General features: G+C 38.3%; 2 protein-coding genes across 3 annotated transcripts in view; one reads left to right on the forward strand and one right to left on the reverse strand.

Moving 5' to 3' along the window:
- The window catches only part of LOC119742559 (pikachurin-like), a 51,033-nt gene extending 42,784 nt beyond the window's left edge, over nt 1-8,249 (reverse strand). The window contains exon 1 of the mRNA XM_038218626.1: nt 7,718-8,249. Within this exon, the coding sequence (XP_038074554.1) occupies nt 7,718-7,796 (79 nt within the window). The 5' untranslated portion in view covers nt 7,797-8,249. The remainder of the gene's footprint in view (nt 1-7,717) is intronic.
- A 107-nt stretch (nt 8,250-8,356) lies between these two features.
- LOC119742561 (ribonucleoside-diphosphate reductase subunit M2 B-like) lies at nt 8,357-18,327 on the forward strand. 2 transcript variants are annotated; one of them, XM_038218639.1, is made up of 9 exons: nt 8,357-8,458; nt 10,886-10,973; nt 11,179-11,746; nt 12,881-12,945; nt 13,353-13,499; nt 14,471-14,561; nt 15,298-15,445; nt 15,688-15,958; nt 16,930-18,327. In XM_038218639.1, the coding sequence occupies exons 2-9, from the start codon at nt 10,911-10,913 to the stop codon at nt 17,083-17,085; spliced, it is 1,509 nt and encodes a 502-aa protein (XP_038074567.1). In that variant the 5' UTR covers nt 8,357-8,458; nt 10,886-10,910; the 3' UTR covers nt 17,086-18,327. The 2 variants fall into 2 exon arrangements, with proteins under 2 accessions (XP_038074567.1, XP_038074568.1); XM_038218640.1 differs by lacking the exon at nt 8,357-8,458 and adding an exon at nt 10,288-10,413.
- Nucleotides 18,328-18,515: the final 188 nt, after the last annotated feature.

Genomic DNA, 18,515 nt, shown 5'->3' on the forward strand with positions numbered 1-18,515 from the left:
TCATTTTGTTATACAGAATAAATACCGTACGTGCATATTTTTTTTGCAGTTGAATGTAATGATTTTCGCTTTTGAGTAGAGTGAATTTTCACTCTTAGGAAATACATCTAAGAGAGTCTCATGCAGTATACTATATGTCGTCAGGTTTGCTTGAGAAGTGACTTGCATGTGCAAGGCTGTTTTGGTTTCCAAAACACCATGAACAATTCCTGTCAAACAGTATTTATAAACAACCAATTGTGTAAGTCGCTACACGAAATACTAATAGCATGGCTTTTGCTTACAACTTGGAACTTGGTATGTGAAATTTTGTTTTCAAGGAAAACAAATTGGTTATTTAAGGAAATGTTAAACACCATTCCACAGTATTATCACACGGGGCAAAAAATTGGGGATTAGTGTTTTTCTGATTGGAAGAAAAATTTGGGGTAAACTTTCAGATTTTGAGGTCACTAACTCACCAACCATCATCATTGGAGATCATGGCCTTGCATTTTTGTGTAATTTCACTCTGCAGACAGTTAGGGAATTTGTTCAGAGAATTTTGTAATCAAATTATCAAACAGACTGAAGTCACGCTTTACTTGTCTTTCCCAAACTCACTATATGTATGTAAAAGACACTATCCCCTGTAATTTGTGTAGGATTGTAACAGATCAGGGTATAGTTTCATTTCTCACTATGGACTGCACCATTTATTACCTCTACCTCATGGCAAATGGGTATTGACAGATTTCAATTTGGCCTGGAGAAATCAGACATCTCAAGGTACTCCAAAGAGATGTGCATTGTACCAGAAATGCCAGATTGCATGTATGTAGAGAGCTTGGAAGTGGATTCAATTACAGAAGGCTTAGGATCTGGTAAGGAAGCCACTTCAGCAGGCCAGTAATCTTGTTAAATTTGGCCAGCCTAAGAAACACGCATAGAATGCTTCATCTACTATGCTTACTCCAAACATAAATTAGGCCCTACTTGTTTTGGTTGTATATCTGTGCATCTATCTGAAATGCAATAATTTACAGATTTAAAGGTACATGTATATATAGTCAAAACTAAAGCTAAAAACCCATGATGCACTCTTGACAAATGGGAATGGGAAATGATGTATTCATCTGATTAAGCGTCTCAGGAAATTTTAGTGGTTGCGCTGGGTAAAACGCAACCATTTTTGCTGTTTTCCCTGCATTACCAGTTATATACATACCTGTATACAATGTATGTTTGCTTCATCTCATCCTCCAAATGCATACATGTACATATTTTGAGTACCTCTCTGGTTACAATTTATGACCATGAAGAGTACTACCTAGCATATTGCTATGTGAAACAAAATTTAAGTTTCTTAGAATGTTTAATTCAATAAAATGTTTAATTCAATAAAAACGTTTTGTTTTTCTTTCCGAGATGCACATTTAAAAGACATGCAGAAAAGAGAGAGTTTCCTCACTAACTAAAGATTTGCCCCGTCAGCATCATATATATACTTTATTCAGATTGCTTGCTCTTGAGAATGCCTTCAAATAGAATAACAAACTACAGCTATGGGGCCATCATGCATGGGCAGAATCTAATAGACATTAATTAATATATTTGTACAATCGCAGTTTGGCTTTTCCTTCTACTTTTGTCTTTTTTCTTTTTTAGTCTCTAACTGTGTCTGGAGACACTTGCATATTCTGGCCAGGATATTTGGCTGAACAAATATTGCCCAGAGTGATTTTGTTCACTCTGCTGAATGGAACCTTGTCACAATCTGTACCTTACATGCAAGCAGGGCATTTAAACTTTAATGCTTGCAGCACATTTTCAAGTTACATGTAGAACAATCTAACTGCTTGTCTGCACACCAACGATGCACAGGAAATAATAAATCATATCAGGAAATAATACAGACATCCTGCAGCATATGTTCAGCCCATTGAATACTGGTTTCCAAATCGGTACCACAAAATCAGTTTGATCGGTGATCTCTGGTGACCCCCAAAGGTACAAACTACCAAACTTTGTGACAAATCCAGCCAGCACTGTAGCGATATCATGTCCCCAGATGGTAGAAATTCAGAAGAGCTCGCATAATGTAATTGGACAAATGTTTAAGCAATTTCAACCCTGGGCTCCCACAAGAAATCTGAGAGAGTTCATTGGATGTGATTGGGCTACAAGTACAAGTGTTCTTGGCAGCTAGCCCTGAGGAGTTTGCCTGAATGTAGCGCCATGTAACAGGGAACAGAGAAGGAAGGGAGAGCCCACCCGCTCTCTAGTGCAATTTCCAGCACTTCATGTATTTACTGTACCTATTTCCTCACTACAATGGATTCGTTTTAGGGAATGCGATGTTTTGTACATTAACTCGGTCAATGTATGAAAAGACGGTGAATAGGGAAAACCCTTGACAACAGAAGCATAAGTCTTTGGCATCAACAAGTGGATACTTATAAATGCCAGACAGTAGTGGGCAGCAATGTATGCCAGCTAATGATTGCTAGAATGTGTTACCAGGGCCTTACCGGTACATGAACTAACTGACCTAGTTATAGATTACAAAAGAATGTGTTTAGATACCCTATTTCATTTGGGAAAGTCTGACAGGTTGGACATTTTGCAGTTTATTATCAGTAGAGCTAGCTACAAAAAAAATGTTTCACTTAGGGGTTGTTGTGTTCAACAATATGGCCTACTACAATACAGTTATTAAGGCTATGTACATGTACTGGCTCAGAAACCTTGTGAAAAACCAATTTGGGGCAAACGTTTTTACAAAACCAGTGGCACTCCAATATGTACATTTTTATATTAAACAATTTAGTCATTCTGTAAATTTACAGTAAGGCCTAAAAAATTATGTTGGCGTAACCCGACCGACCCTAAAAATGCGGCCGACCCTGGATATTTTTTTTTTTTAAGGGAAGAAATATAATTAAAATCTATAGAAATGAATTTTAAATACGTTTTGAAACCATTTCTGACCGTTTCTCCTCAATTGTATGACGATAGCGCGCGTGGAACTTTGGAGTGCACAATGTTTTGCACCTTCCTCTCCATGACACAACGAACATGTAGAAGATCGCGCAGGCCTACAGGCAGTGCGCGTGCGGAGATCGATGCACCATGCATGCATGATAGATGCACACGTACATGGTACATGTATAGCCTCGTCCTAGACTGTTGCACGGCGCGAACTGCTACATATTTATTCCATTTTAACAAAAATGGTTCATTATAATATAAATTATTTTAATTAATTTTCCACTATTTTACACGATAACAATTGATTATATTTATTCTAAAAATGGTAAACTATTCTGTAACCCCGGCGGCCGACGCGACCCGGCCGGCCCCCGGCCCGTGGTTACGCGCGTACGCCGTCGCATCATGGCGCCCGGTACCGAAGCGTACAGTGTTTCCATCAAGGGCAAATAGGGATCTTCGGTCATTTTCGACCGTTTAATACGGATAAATTTGAGTCTAGAGCTGGGGGTAATCGCCCAGAGCTGTGCCGATGGTGTAAAAGCAGGTTACACCGTGCTAAAAATACAAACTTCAAAGGAAGAATCGGGTCCATATTAAAGATGTCGATGCAGATGAAACGGCTAACATTTTGTCTGATTTTGGATTCCGCTTTTTGATATCTAGGCCATTTAAACGCTAAAAGGTGAATATTGCTTGAATGTCCTATCCTATCCTATGCCTATAATTTGAATATAACATACTGAAAACTGAAATACAACAGCCAGAACTTTTCTTAACCCCAACAGTCCTGAATCCTCCAATTTTAATACAATTTTGCACACCCCCTAGGGAGTTAGGGTTAATTCATGGTTTTTATTTTTAATATATCATTTTACAGATACACCAAAAACAGCAAGTTGGCTTCATGCCTCATCTGTCCTGAAGCACACTGCAGGCCTTGGTCTACCATGCCTTCCTTAAATTTTCCTCGATCTGACAGTTTTGTTTTTATTTGCACAAAAACAAGAAACTCTATATAAAAGAAAGACATAAAAAGTGAAATAAATGTCACTCAGAGTTTAAAAGTATACAAATATTGTGTGTAGCCTTGTTTTCTTTTGTTATCGTGTACTACTACCGGCTTAATGTCATTTTCGTTGCTGGGATAAAAAAAATAAAAAAAAAAACGACCTACCTACCGTATTTTTCTGGCCCGTTACGCCAACATAACTTCTTTTTTTTTAAGGCCTAATGTTATTGATGAAGTTGACAATTTTTACAGATTTTAAAAACTTCTTTAAAAAGTCCCCAGTTTAAAACTGTCCTGCAGAAAAGTTCTTGGTAACTGAACTTGTGTAGTTTGGAAAGTGTACACCAAGATCAACTGGTCATAGATATGGGATGTATATCGTGCATGCCACTAAAAAGTGTTTTAAGACAATGGAAAAATGTAGTATCCACTAGACCAGACGCCACTTCAGCAGTTGTGTACAATACTACCACTACCCGGTACTACTACTAATAATAATGAGTATTTATAAAGTGCACCCACTATTATTGATGCTCAAGGCGCTACATCATTATTACCCTGCTCATTTGGGACATTGAAACATTCTAAATACCATCTCAGCTCCCTGGGGAGTATTCAACCAACTTCCGGCAGTACAAAGTACGGGAGAGTTACAAACATTTTCAAAGTATTTCCTAACAAAATTGGAAATGTTTCTCAGTGAATAATGTAAAATTTGGTTCACAATCTCATTTTTGTATATATTCAAAACAAAAGTAAGTCAAAACATGTCATAAATAAGTCATGATGAGAAAAAGTATGTAGACAAGGTATGTCATTTGTTGAGCACACTTTTTTTATAAATATTTTAAAAATAAATTTCCAAACTTGGATCATACTGAGGTTTGTTTAAGCAGCCTAGCATCATGTGCGCAGTAAACCATCATGTGATGGGATTGTCAATCATCGTTGCAAGATACACAGCCCAATTATCGGACACGAACGATCACACTTTAAACTGCTGTATGGATTTTATTGGTAAAACTAATAGAAACAAAAAATCGAAGTAAAATACAAATGCCAAATTATGACATTAAAAACCCACATTCTTGAAAGTTTGAGATAAATTCAGGAACTTATAAATTTCCAACTGAAATCCAGAATTTACAGCTGCAAGAGGTACGAGTTCTGGTGTAAAGAGGAGGTTAACACATCGGTGAAAAGGACTGTACAAGTTTAAATTTGGCGGGTATATGGACGGTAAAATGACATCGTGATTTTCGTATTGCTACATATGCGCCCTCATTAGGCCCCCAAACAAATTTAGGGTCCATCAGTCGGGATTGTTTTTTTTTTTGGGGGGGGTGGTGGTATAGATAAAGTACACATAGTATAGGCCTACTGCCTACCCTTTCTTCTAACTGACGAATAAATGGAAAGAATGGCCACTTGTCAGTTACCGGTTCCCCTCTACCAGCGTACATGCACGCGCCAACTATACTGTGTACACATGTAAACATTGTATGCAGTATCACACCACATGCAATATTGAAACGAAATGCAATATTATGGCATTACAAAGAAACAGTCATGGCAAGGTTAAAGTTTATTTAATTTTTTTTTTAAGGTAAAAAAGAAAGAAAAAAAAGAAAAGGAGATTTCCGGATTTGTAAGTTGGTCGGGTGAGGGCAACACAACTTTTTGGGGGGATTCAGCCATGCAACGCAGTCACCTGAATCTATTTGTCCACACTGGCAGTGGGACACGTACATGCACGTACCAGATACCACATTGTTCATGCAATCAAAAAGAAAATGAAGAACATAAGATACCAAGTTTCTGGTACTTAAATGTACTTTTTTTATTCCGACCAAGACATTTTCTTTTTACTTTTCATTAGTATCCTTTAACTTTGTTTATCTTCAAATTGAAGTTTGAATGGAAAGATTTCCATATAAGAAGTTCACTCAACACCCTGTGTACAAGAGTGGACTGAAAAATTCTAAGTGTTTTCTAAGAAAATGCTTGTATTTTCTCACTGCTCAAATTGACTTTGATGACATGAAATTGCTATCTGGGGGCTTGTTAGTCAATACAGAGGAAAATTAGTGAACTTCTTATAATATGGAAATCTTTCCGTTTGAATAAATACAAGAGAACAAACACAAGCCAGAGTAGACATAGGGCCTATAGTGCAATCTTCTCCTAAACATGTCACATACAACAACAAAATAAATTCCTTTTCTGAAATAATGTCTTTGACGTTTTTAATAATTGTGTACAAAGTACGGAAAACACTTAATATTTTCACACAATCTTCTAAAAGAAAATAAAATAATTTCCAGTGCCAAGTTGGCATATTTTCAACAGCATTAAACTGGCTGACTTTTACTGAAGCTGTGAATTAAGTGATGGGCAGAGCATACTGTTAGAAACATTGAGTCCCTCCGGTTCTTTTCGAACCACACATACTCACAAAAGAGATCTATTCACATGGTACTACCGAAAACTTATCTTGTCTTAGTATCTTTCCACCATGCAAACCTTCAAATCTCGGCATTAGGATTCCTGATAATGCAATCTTTCTGTTACTTTTTTTCCCTACAGAAAACAAGTTTTAAGCATGCTGTTTACCCTCACATCCACCACCACCCTTCAAAAAAAAAAAGAGAGGGGGGGGGGGAGGGAAGGGAGGTTTGTGAAGGGTCTTTTTCATTCTTTTAGTTCTTAGAGAGTGTTTTTATCCCTTCAACATGTCTTTGACACTACAGCAACTTTTAGCAACCGTCTTTGAATTCTAATGTTTCTACCGCTTTTGTAATTTCATTTCAACAATAGCTTGGGCAGAAAATCTACATAGCTCTATCAAATTTCTAGCCCCATAAATGTGGCCAATTTACTGGACTACCTCCGTAAATAAAGGCCACACTTCCACCATGTACAAAAACATGTCGAACTTTGTCAAATTTTGATTTTCACATTTAGGCTTAGTTTGTTGGGTTTTTTTGCTTTAGAAGCATACTCACCCCCTTTATACTAGGCTAATCAGGAAGTGCTGCCTTTTTCAGATGTCTATTTTTTTGTGAAATTTCCAGATTCGTTTGCACCCGTTTGTGTATCAAAATTTCAACATGAAATTCTACAAAAATTAGACATCTGAAAAAGGCAGCACTTTCTGATTAGCTTATAAAGATGGTGAGTCAGTATGCTTCTAAAGCAAAAAAACCTACAAACTAAGCATAAATGTGAAAATCAAAATTTGACAAAGTTCAACATGTTTTTGTACATCGTGGAAGTGTGGCCTTTATTTACGGAGGTAGTCCAGTAAATTGGCCACATTTATGGGGCTATCAAATTTCCAGTTGATATCATGTGAATCAATGCATTTTGTGCATCCACAGTACATCATACAACAAACATTCCACTGTCATATTCATATTAATCCTGCCTATACTTTCCACAACATTGCTGAATTGCTTTTCATCATCAATTCAATTCTGTGAGTCCAATGAAATAAATGTGAATTTTCGTGGAAAAAATGTTGCAACCTGACGCCACTTTTTTCTTCCTATATGATCATCGCAATGAAGGTCAGTCATTGCAAAAATGATAATAAGACAAGACTCTGGGACTGAGAAACATTTCCAATTTTGTAAGGAAACTTACAAAATACTCTCCATAGACTTTGTACACAACCGCTGAAGTGGCGTCAGGTTGCAACATTTTTTCCCAAACGGACAATGACATAAACATTACCTGGGAACATTCTTTGACCGTTGACTGTAGATGCTATCATCACTATGCAGACAAGGAGTGACCAGCAAAACCAAGCCATTTTCGCTCCAGCCGTATGCGTACGTAACCCGATGTCGCCAACAAAACTTTGGGGGAGTTACACAAACTTTGACAAACGTTAAACGCGTGAACCCAAGTACTGTAGGCTTACCGTACCGCACAACTACTGAGCAAGCTACTGAGCGCGAACCGTACAGTGTGCGGTGGTGGCGCGGTGGACTTTGTGAATACTGTTCAATAGAGGAAATGATGAAGTTCACGCAAAATAAAGACAATCAAAGTCACATCTTATGATCTTGCACCTTATGTCACAGAACGTACCAATGTTACAAACGTGGGAGTATGGTTTTAATGACAAAAGTAGCTACAGACAATTTCCGACACCTATCGATACGGACTGGCCAAAGATATTGATGGCCGGCTAGTACACGCAATTAATTAGATCACGCAACCCAGCAGGACGATGTGTACAAATATCCCACATATGCTGCATAGCGCATGCAGGTGAAACTTTTTGGGAAACGCGATCGGCCAAAACTATTCTGGCACTAGAGGGGGTGCTACAATATTAATGGTGTTTTTTTTTTTACCGAACACAAGAGGGTGCTGTTCTTTGTTCACTAACCTTTGTTTACTTCGCCAGAAAATGGGGCTTGTCTGCAGGTCTTGTCCTTTGCTTTGGTTGTCGAGTTAAATATGAGTGTAAGTCAGCAAAATGATATTTTTTGATAACCGAACGACGGGTGAATAGACAGTGAAAGGCTTTTGATAGATGTAGGGGGCCTACATGTAGCTTGAATAACTCCACCTCCGGTCCAATGGGGCTGGCATGGCTGGAGTTATTCTAGCCCCATAAATGTGGCCTATTTACTGGACTGCCTCCGTAAACATAGGCCACACATCCACATGTACAAAAACGTGTCGCACTTTGCCAAATTTTGATTTTCACATTTAGGCTTAGTTTGTAGGTTTTATTTGCTTTAGAGGCATACTCACCCTCTTTATAGGCTAATCAGAAAGTGCTGCCTTTTTCAGATGTATATTTTTCGTGAAATTTCCAGATTCATTTTTACACGTTTGCGTATCAAATTTCAACATGAAATTTCACAAAAATTAGACATCTGAAAAAGGCAGCACTTTCTGAATAGCCGATAAAGAGGGTGAGTATGCTTCTAAAGCAAAAAAATCTTACAAACTAAGCCTAAATGTGAAAATCAAAATTTGGCAAAGTGCGACACGTTTTTGTACATGTGGATGTGTGGCCTATGTTTACGGAGGCAGTCCAGTAAATAGGCCACATTTATGGGGCTAGAGTTATTCAAGCTAGTCTCAGATGTATCGTCCGGTGCCCCAAATTCGCGCTGCCCAATATTCGCGCAACCAACTTTCTCGGCTCGTATCTTTTTAACACAACACGGACAGACGTCAAATCACCGTCGATGATCCATCGTCACACCGCCTTTCTTCTCGATGCAGTTATGCGGAAATCAGAAGCTTTTCCGAGAAATCAAAGAGAGTGATAAATTATTGCCGTACTGACTAGATACAAAACGTAACATTATTGAATGGCCCAGAAAACTAATACAAACATCGCTACGAATTTCCAATCAGTGTCGCTGTACAACCCCGAAACGTGAAAGACATTTTCGGTCGACTTTCACTAAACAACAGAGGGCGTAATCAGAATGAAGGAGCACGAAATACGACGTGCGCCTTATATCGCTTTTTTATTTTAGGATCTGTTTCGCCAAGATGCAGATTTCTGTACCGAGTTGTTTGTTGGAATGAATATGCCTTAAAATATATTTCTGTCGGAATAAGACCTATCGTAATGTTTGAAGTACCCAAAAAGTAGGCCAATACCTATTTTTGTTTTTATTGAAATGATGTGTATCATGCAACCATGTGTCGAGGCGGTGCGATCGGCCACGGTATTGGTCGACCGCGTGCTAGGCGCGCGCGCCTGTATAATTGATTGATTGATCGCAGGTGTAATTAGAATGAGCAATGAATGCCGGAGAACATTGTTACAGAAGGGTGGTTTTGTTATGTTTTTGATGGAGGAGTCATTTCAAATATATTTGTCCATGTTCTTAAAAATATAGCCACGGCATACTAAAGTTATATTGCAAATGTTTCTATTTTGGGAAAATCTGTAGGCCTATACGTTTGTAAAATGTTATGTTATTGGCAGTTGGCACATGGTTGATTTTCAGCAAAACAAAAATTCTCGGAACTCTTTCTATGCATAGGATTTAACTAAGCTCCTTAGACTTGCAACAAAAGTATATCATAATATTTGTGGATTTTATTTACCTCAAATTTTCAATTATGATATGATTTTAAATATTTTGCATGCGATGTGTTTACCAAAATCAAAAGAAATTCATTTATTTCATATTTAAACAAACGTGTATTTAGTAAGAATGTCGGATGGCAAACAACAGTTAGTTTATCAGTCTAGAGACCAAAGTTGTGCACATAAATTTATCCTTTATGCAACAAACATCGATCCACATTGTTTTCAGAAGTATGACACAATGGAGACTCTGTAGAATGACGTTTTCCGTTCGTGCGCGAATTATGGGCACGAAACTTTTGTGGCAGCCAATTTGACTCATCTGCAGATGACGACGTTCTTGCTGCTTCCTTGACGTGTGAATATTTCTCAAATCATTTTTCCATGTAGTTTATTAGTCATTCTATGTAGGGTTTAGTTTATGCAAGAAAAAAATCGGTCAAAGTACTAAGTGCGCGAAAAATGGTCACACGAGGATACTGCTACTGTCTTGACGTTTCTGCAATACCAATGACTGACCGTCATTGAGATAAAATACGATGAAAAAAGTGGCGTCAGGATGCAACGTTCTTTCAAAAATATTTATTTCTCAAGTATTCATCAACGTTTAAAAAGAATTTATAGATTTTGTCTATTTCTGTTTAAAGCCCGGCTTTTTGTTTTCTGTTGAAATGTTCTCACATTCACAATCTTAGACACATGACCTCAGGCACAATGTGTCACATTAATTGAGACAAAACCAATTTTTGTATATGTACATTGTACTGTACAGTCCACATTTATGTAACTAATTTCAAAATAACTATTTTTTTCCTGAATTATTTAACTAGATAAAGAGAAGGCACAGAGCAACCGATGGAGAGAAAGGGTGGTGATAATCGTAAGAGGGACTTCCAGAGTGCTACACAAGAGGATGAGGTATACTCGGGGATGTCTTATTCAACAGATTATTCGTCCTGTTCATTCCAAGTAGTTTGTAAAGATACATTCCAGTTTTTTTCTGTGCTCATGTCTGAACATTTGAAACAAAATCTATGAAACATTAATACTTGTATGAAAATGTTGCAGAAAATTAAGCAGTCATTCCATTAATAGTGGAATATTTTCTGTTTTAATTCCACAGGTATCTGGTGAATTTCCCTCAAAGAAAAGTTGCACTTCCCCAGACACCATGATTGTCAAAGGTGGAGAAGACAAAGCAGCCTTACCACATCTTGATCTAACATCACAGCAAGAGCTTCCTGATTCACAGATGTCACTGGATTTATTCTCCTCACCAACAGATGCCATGTCACAGGAGTTTGAGCCATTTGCACTACCCGAATTGCAGGGATTATCAGGCAGTGATGGGGCACCAGCAACTCATGAGGATACTGAGGAGGCTAGTCAGGAGCCAGCCTTGTTATCACAGATGTCTTACATTGAGGAGGAGGACAGAGGATGCAAGAGAACTGCATCCCTACAGGATAACAAATCCACTGACAATCTATCAGGACGACACTCTCAAACATCAGGCAATGTTAGCAGGACAATCCCAGAAATGACACAATGTGCCAAAGAGGACAATCAAGATGCATCCACCAGCAAAGATGAACTCTCTGAAGAACCCCTGTTAAGACCTAACCCTGGACGTTATGTCATCTTGCCAATCAGATATCCACTCATTTGGGAATTTTACAAGAAAGCACAAGGTTTGTTTGGAAGCATGAAATACTCCAACTAAACATCCTTTGCCTGCTTACATGTAGGCAAGCTCAGTGATTAGGGGCTTGTTGGTTTGGGTCCCATGCAAGCAAGCTTGTGATGTTTTTAAGGAGCTTGCAAACAGCATTGAAGATTTAGTGCTTGTAAGTTTCATTGGTGAAAACATATAAATTCATATACATTTTTCATAAGATGGAATTTTGTTGGGGAGATCTTATAATCACCACAATGCAAAATTCCATGTCATGAACAGTTTGGTTGTGGTACCCGCTGCTATATCAGATTCGAACCAGCCAACCGATCCCGGCAAGCTTGGTGGTCAAGTGGTAAGACGTCTGCACTAGTAAGCAGGAAGTCATAGGTTCATGAATTTTTTTCTCACAATCACTGGGAACAACACTGTGTATACAGTGTTTATAAAAAAATTTGTTGTTGAAGGGCAAAACCTCATTAGTGAATTATTTACATTCCCGACATAAAGTCAATCAGTGGTCATTGAATGCATTGCATTGGTCTTGATGTAGCCAACTGACCTCAGTAAAGTCAGTGGTTGAGTGGTTATGACATCTGTACTAGTAAGCAGAAAGTCGTGGGTTAAGGCCTGGAGGTCTAACTGGAGGAAGCTTATAATAATAATAATAATAATAATAATAATAATATTGGCTATTTATAAAGCGCACGTATCCACCAGGACTGGTGCTCAAGGCGCTACATCATTATTACCCCTGCTCATTGGGCACATGAAACATTCCAAATACCATCTCAGCTCCCTGGGGAGTATACAGCTCGATGCAGCCTGTTAGGCGCAAGGTAGCTAATTCAATCACAATAACCATCTCTGCCCTCACAGGTACCCATTTACTCCTGGGTGGAGAGAAGCAATGAGTGACAAAGTGCCTTGCCCAAGTGCACACGCACCATGACCCCGCCAGGACTCGAACCCACAACCTGCAGCTTTACCCGCAGACCACGAATCAGTGCCCTTAACCACGAGGCCACAGCACTTTATGAAATGCTTGTACAAACTCTCGGACAGCACTGGGTAGCACAGTGCATTGTATAACCCTATAGTGAATAAAATTGCGTTACATCTCTTTATACGTGTATAATGTTCTTTACAGCTTCGTTTTGGACATGTGAAGAAGTGGATCTTGGAAGAGACCTTAAAGATTGGCAAACGTTAAAGGTACAATCAATCAAGTAGTACAACACTCTGGGAATGATTTTCTTGAAACCCTTGGAACAAATGGAAATGTGCACTTTCAGATAACTAGCATCTCCGATTCAAAGACACGTAATCTGTTTCCCACAAACTTGGTTGTTTTGTATATAAAGAGCAAATGTGAACAAAAGCCACATCATATACATGTATTAACTAAGGGGTCAATGAGCCAATCAGGCAGCATGTTTCATGAAAGTGTGAGCTCTGATGGGCCATCAAATGGTACAACAAATAAACGATCTGCTGGTGTTCCATAACATTTATTATCTTAACTTTGAGAACTTTGTAACTTGGAGATTTTTTAATGTGATTTTATGAATTGATTTGATTATAAATCAAGTGTTTGCCACATATCTTGTGTTTGATTGCAGTCATCTGAGCAGTATTTCATCAAGCACATCCTGGCCTTCTTTGCAGCAAGCGATGGTATTGTCAATGAGAACCTAGTGGAGAGGTTTGGTCAAGAGGTTCAGATTCCTGAGGCAAGATGTTTCTATGGCTTCCAAATGGCTATGGAGGTTAGAAGTTGCTGAAGCCTTTAATGTTGGCTTCTGTGAGTTTGCCAATATCTAACACCTGTAACCAGTTGCACAAAACAGTGTGTAACTTACACAGTGCAGAGGATTTACGCAATAAATTAGGTTGCACAGCTCTGCAATATATTTACAATCAATTAACAAACACGGTGTAGGTCCACAACATTTTAAGTAGTTAAAAAATCTAGGGCAAGGATGATCACATCTTTAGATGACTTTTGTGTATAACTGGTATTGGATGCAAAAAGTAATTGATTCAGCTCCCACTGCCATTTCAAAAGTAGTTTTGTGTTACATTCTGCAGAATGGGGCCCAATTATCTTGTATCAAGGTTTATTAGTTGGGCAATGACGGTCTTAGTCTGAGGATCTGATATTCACGTGTGCAGAGCCGTGGCATGAACATCCGATACATCGTAGCATGTCAATGTTATGCGACCCCACACCCCAGCCAATCGGAGTGGTCCTTAGAAACTGTGACGTCCTTTCGAACAGAAAGGTTGACTGAGCTGTGGATTGGTCAATTTGGATGCCATGTTTTTGTAACACAATGGGTTACGGATGACCCAATAGAAGGCGCCCACTGAATGATCATATTCTTGAGGTCAAGCATAATTAATCGCCGAATTTGCTCGCATATCATAGACTTTTGCTGTACAAGAGGATATTCCATAGACTATGACGGGCTCTGCAATGAGGACAAGTAGTTAGGAATTTCTCTTTTCTCTATTTGTATGCTATGCTAAAGAAGCCTCTATTTTAAGGGCCTGTTAGGTTCTTTTCGGAACCACACATACTCACAAAAGAGATTTATTCACATTCTGCTACCGCAAACTTATCTTGTCTTAGGTCTTAGTTCATCTACATATTTGTATGTAGACATTTCTTGTGGAAGGCCTGTGTGCTTGACAGTCTTATAATAACTTTTATTTGGATTGTTCTTTTATAAAACAGAACGTGCACTCTGAGATGTACAGTCTCCTCATAGAAAGCTACATACAGGATCCTGCAGAGAAGACTCGACTTTTTAATGCAATTGAAACGAGTAAGACTAGTTCAGTATTCATTGAAGCATTGAAGGAGAATCACATGGACTAGAGATAAATTCATGATTGTCCAACAAATAATGTCCTTATCATAGTGTGACCTACAAACATAGTATGGTTGTTGACTGATTTGGCTATGTTCCCAAACAAAGCAGGGAATGAGTCTCACTAACTGTCAATGTTTCTCATATCAGTGTATATGAGCCTATGAATGTGCACTGTTTTCTAAACTAGTGGTGTATTTTAGCATTAGTACCACGAATTTAAAAAAAGAGTATAAATAATTTAAAATGGATATAATTCACATGTAATTATGGGTTGATATTTGGTTGAGGGTTTTGCTGCCATAATGGGTAGGTTTTGTAACATAATGTGAAGATCAGTTGAAGGAAAAAAAACAAAATTATCTACTTAAGGATTGTCTGGATTCTCTAAGCTTGAAATCGCGCAAAACAAACCTTTCAAAAAGGGTGTAGCCTTACCAACTTGCTAGACTCTTTTGTAAACATGCTGAATGGCAGTTTTGACCTTGCATGTCCTTTGTGTTTGGAAGAAGTGTTGGGAGTGAGTCTCCTATTAGTCTAACGTCCTCAGGAATGTAGTCAACATATTCCATATGGCCTTGTCTCAGATTGCTTGCTTGATCAGGACATAGAATTGTTTGTCTTAGATGGGATTGGATTGATAAAGTCTTATTTATTAAAGCACATAATCATGTCCATTTTACTTTGCTAGTGCCATGCATCAAGAAGAAAGCTGACTGGGCCATTCGATGGATTCATGCCAAGGAAGCTACATTTGGAGAGAGACTCGTTGCATTCGCTGCAGTGGAAGGCATCTTCTTCTCGGGATCATTTGCAGCTATATTTTGGCTGAGGAAGAGGTAATTTCCAATGTTGGATTCTACAAACCAAATAGGAAATGGTTGTAGTACACCCATCCATGCCATTGTCCCTCAGTGCTGTGGTTTTGGAGCCATTCTTGGTGGTGTATTTTAATACTTGACAGATTAACAGAGTTCAAATGTTGCAGTAGGAAGCATTTTATGTTTTGAGACTTGTTTTAAAATCCTTTTGGACAATCAAAATTCTTGAGAGACTGGTCAACATTCTTGTGACACTGCAGGGGTTTGATGCCTGGCCTGACATTCTCTAATGAGCTGATCAGCCGTGATGAGGGTCTACACTGTGACTTTGCCTGCCATCTCTTCACTTACATTGTGCACAAGCCTAGCCCTACTCGCATCCAGGAGATCATCTTAGAGGCAGTAGAGACTGAGAAGCAGTTCTTTCAAGAGGCCTTGCCAGTCAGGTTGATTGGAATGAATGCTGAGCTCATGTTACAGTACATTGAGTTTGTGGCTGACAGATTGCTGATGGAGCTGCATTGCCACAAGGTATAATGTTCACATACTACGTGCTGCAGACTGGAAAACCCTTCACATGCTGACCAAAGAAACCCAGAACTATTATTATTATCATTATAGAGTTTAATGGTTTACAGCATAGAACTTTAAATATTACATTGAACAACTTCTTTACCAAAATTTCTGATGGTATGAAAATCCCAAAATGCTATTCCGAGAAATGTGATTTTTTTAGTCTGAAACAGCATAAACAACCAAAGTGATGTCAACATTATATTTGCCCCAAAAAGAAATTTGGAAAATAACTTTTTGTGTGTATTTCTGCTCTGTACTGGAAAATGATATCAATGACATGCAACATGTTTTCTTGGACCACAATTCACATGATCTTTAATGCCTTCTCTTTTGAAGCTACTTTGAGTCCTCTATGGGCTTCAAGATGGAAATGTTATGTGCTGAGGATGCTTTGTGCAGTGGTGTTGTTCAGTGCATCACAAATCCAGTAACAAGTAGCTTGATGAACAATAACAAAGGAATGTCTTTGTCGCAGTTCATTTGAAAAACTTGTGAGATGACTTGGGACTGGATGATTTGTGACCAGGGACTGGATGATTTGAGGACTTGTGATGAACCTGACCATAGCACTGGTTTATTCGCATCATAGTCAATGCCACTCTCAATGGAAATTTCTTGAAAAACAAAAAAAAATATTAAAAATCCTTTTAATAGCATTATTCATGCATGCCTCAAGAAGAGAAAACAAATATATGCACCCTGTTACACCTTGTTCCAAATGATAAGCCAGTGAAGTATTTCAAAGGATGTTAAAAGAGGTGTTACATTTGGTGCCGTTAACAATGTGTGGCATTGTTATAAGATTCACTTCAACTTGTGTCTTTGCATCTCTACAAACTTAGGCAACTAACCTTTTCCAGTCAAATATCTGTAATAAAAAATCAATCCTGTTGTTAAGTATAGATCATTTTCTATTCCTATCACAGGTGTACAAGACGTGTAACCCCTTTGACTTCATGGAATCTATCTCCCTGGAAGGCAAGTCCAATTTCTTTGAGAAGCGAGTGGCCGAGTACCAGCGAGCAAATGTAATGGCTGCAGACGATGACAGACACGTCTTTACACTGAATGCTGATTTTTAGGTGATCTAGATTAGGTGTTTGTAAGCATTTGTATTCTGGAACCAAATTTGTTTTTAATTATTTTCTGAGGTGGGATTTGAACCAGCAACCTCCCTACAGCCATCCCAGTGTTTTACAGTTGGTGCCATTAAACTCAGTGTTAAACCTTTTGTAATTGATCGCTGTCCTGGGATTCTGACATGGAGGTCCCATTCCCCTCATTAAGAACTGAGTTTAGCGTACTATTCAGCTTCCAACTAAAGCTTCCAACCAACTCAGGAAAGAAACACAACTCCCATCTTTTAAAAACATTATTGGTGGGTTTAAACAAATTGTGTTGAAATAAAAAAAAACCTTGGGGATAATAAGGTACTTCACAAGATTTCTTTGGGTATTTTGTATGATAACCTGATGATTCTCGTGAGCTCCAGAAAATTTGAATTTGTATTCAATTTGGTAATTTGTTTTGTCATTATTTCCTTTAAAATGGGTCACAGGGTTATTTGTCAACTTGTACATAAAAAAAACATGTATGCAGAGACAGAAATTACCAAGAGGCTGGAGCAGAATTACTTGATTTGTCACTATCTGTTATGGAATTCATGACTTCAATTTTCAGGGTTCTCTCAAAATCTTAAAATGAAATTCCATGACATTTCCAAGACTTCTCCAGAACAAAATGAGAGCATTTCATGACCAATTCCTAGGCTGTATTGGCATCTTAGAGCCATTTACAATACACTGGCCAGTCATAACACTGAAAATAAAGGTCTATGCAATGTGCATTACCATCAAGATGATGGCCTCCACCTCCCCCTCACAGCAGTGAGCGTCAGTTTGATGGATTTGGTGCTATCAAAGATTATTACGTATTAGTATCCAATCCTCCCACTTTTTCATGGCCTGCACCTCCCCTCACAGTGTCAGTACCCCAAAGCTTTGAATGGTACAAAGCTCTGAACTTCAATACAACTATAGAAACTGCATAGTGTATATGCACTAAATGATAGCCAGGTATCCGGTTCGTTGGTGTGACGTCATCTCAATTCAACCATGCGTACTTCACACGGCGTAGCATAGCACGAATGGAACTGGAAGTTAACACAACTTGAGTGTTTATCCAATGGGTGCAAGCAATCAGTGGTGCCCGCGTATGACGTTTTGACTAACGAACCAGAAACTGCAGATGGTCATGCATGGGTTGTGCAGGATTTTTTCATGACTTTGCAACCCTGTATTTCACATTTTATGTGCACGGATTTAAAATAAAAAAGCTTTAAGTGAAATGTGACATTTTTTGTTAAGACCTAAGATTGTAACATTTTAGAGCTGGCTACCTCAAGAGATAAGAGCGGTTTTTACAGTACTTGTAAAATATCCATTGTAATTTGGTACTATTTCGGTTTTGTTAAAATGTGTTAAAGTTCAATATGTGTAATGTATAAATTAAG

This window comes from Patiria miniata, unplaced genomic scaffold (assembly GCF_015706575.1).
Source record: "Patiria miniata isolate m_02_andy unplaced genomic scaffold, ASM1570657v1 HiC_scaffold_6, whole genome shotgun sequence".
In the NCBI taxonomy this organism is placed as follows: Eukaryota; Metazoa; Echinodermata; class Asteroidea; order Valvatida; family Asterinidae; genus Patiria; species Patiria miniata.

Coding starts and splice junctions, on each gene's coding strand:
- LOC119742561 (XM_038218639.1), top strand. CDS start 10,911: ATGGAGAGAAAGGGTGGTGATAATCGTAAGAGGGACTTCCAGAGTGCT. Junction 10,974..11,178: donor GTGCTACACAAGAGGATGAG/GTATACTCGGGG, acceptor TTAATTCCACAG/GTATCTGGTGAATTTCCCTC. Junction 14,562..15,297: donor TTTTAATGCAATTGAAACGA/GTAAGACTAGTT, acceptor TTACTTTGCTAG/TGCCATGCATCAAGAAGAAA.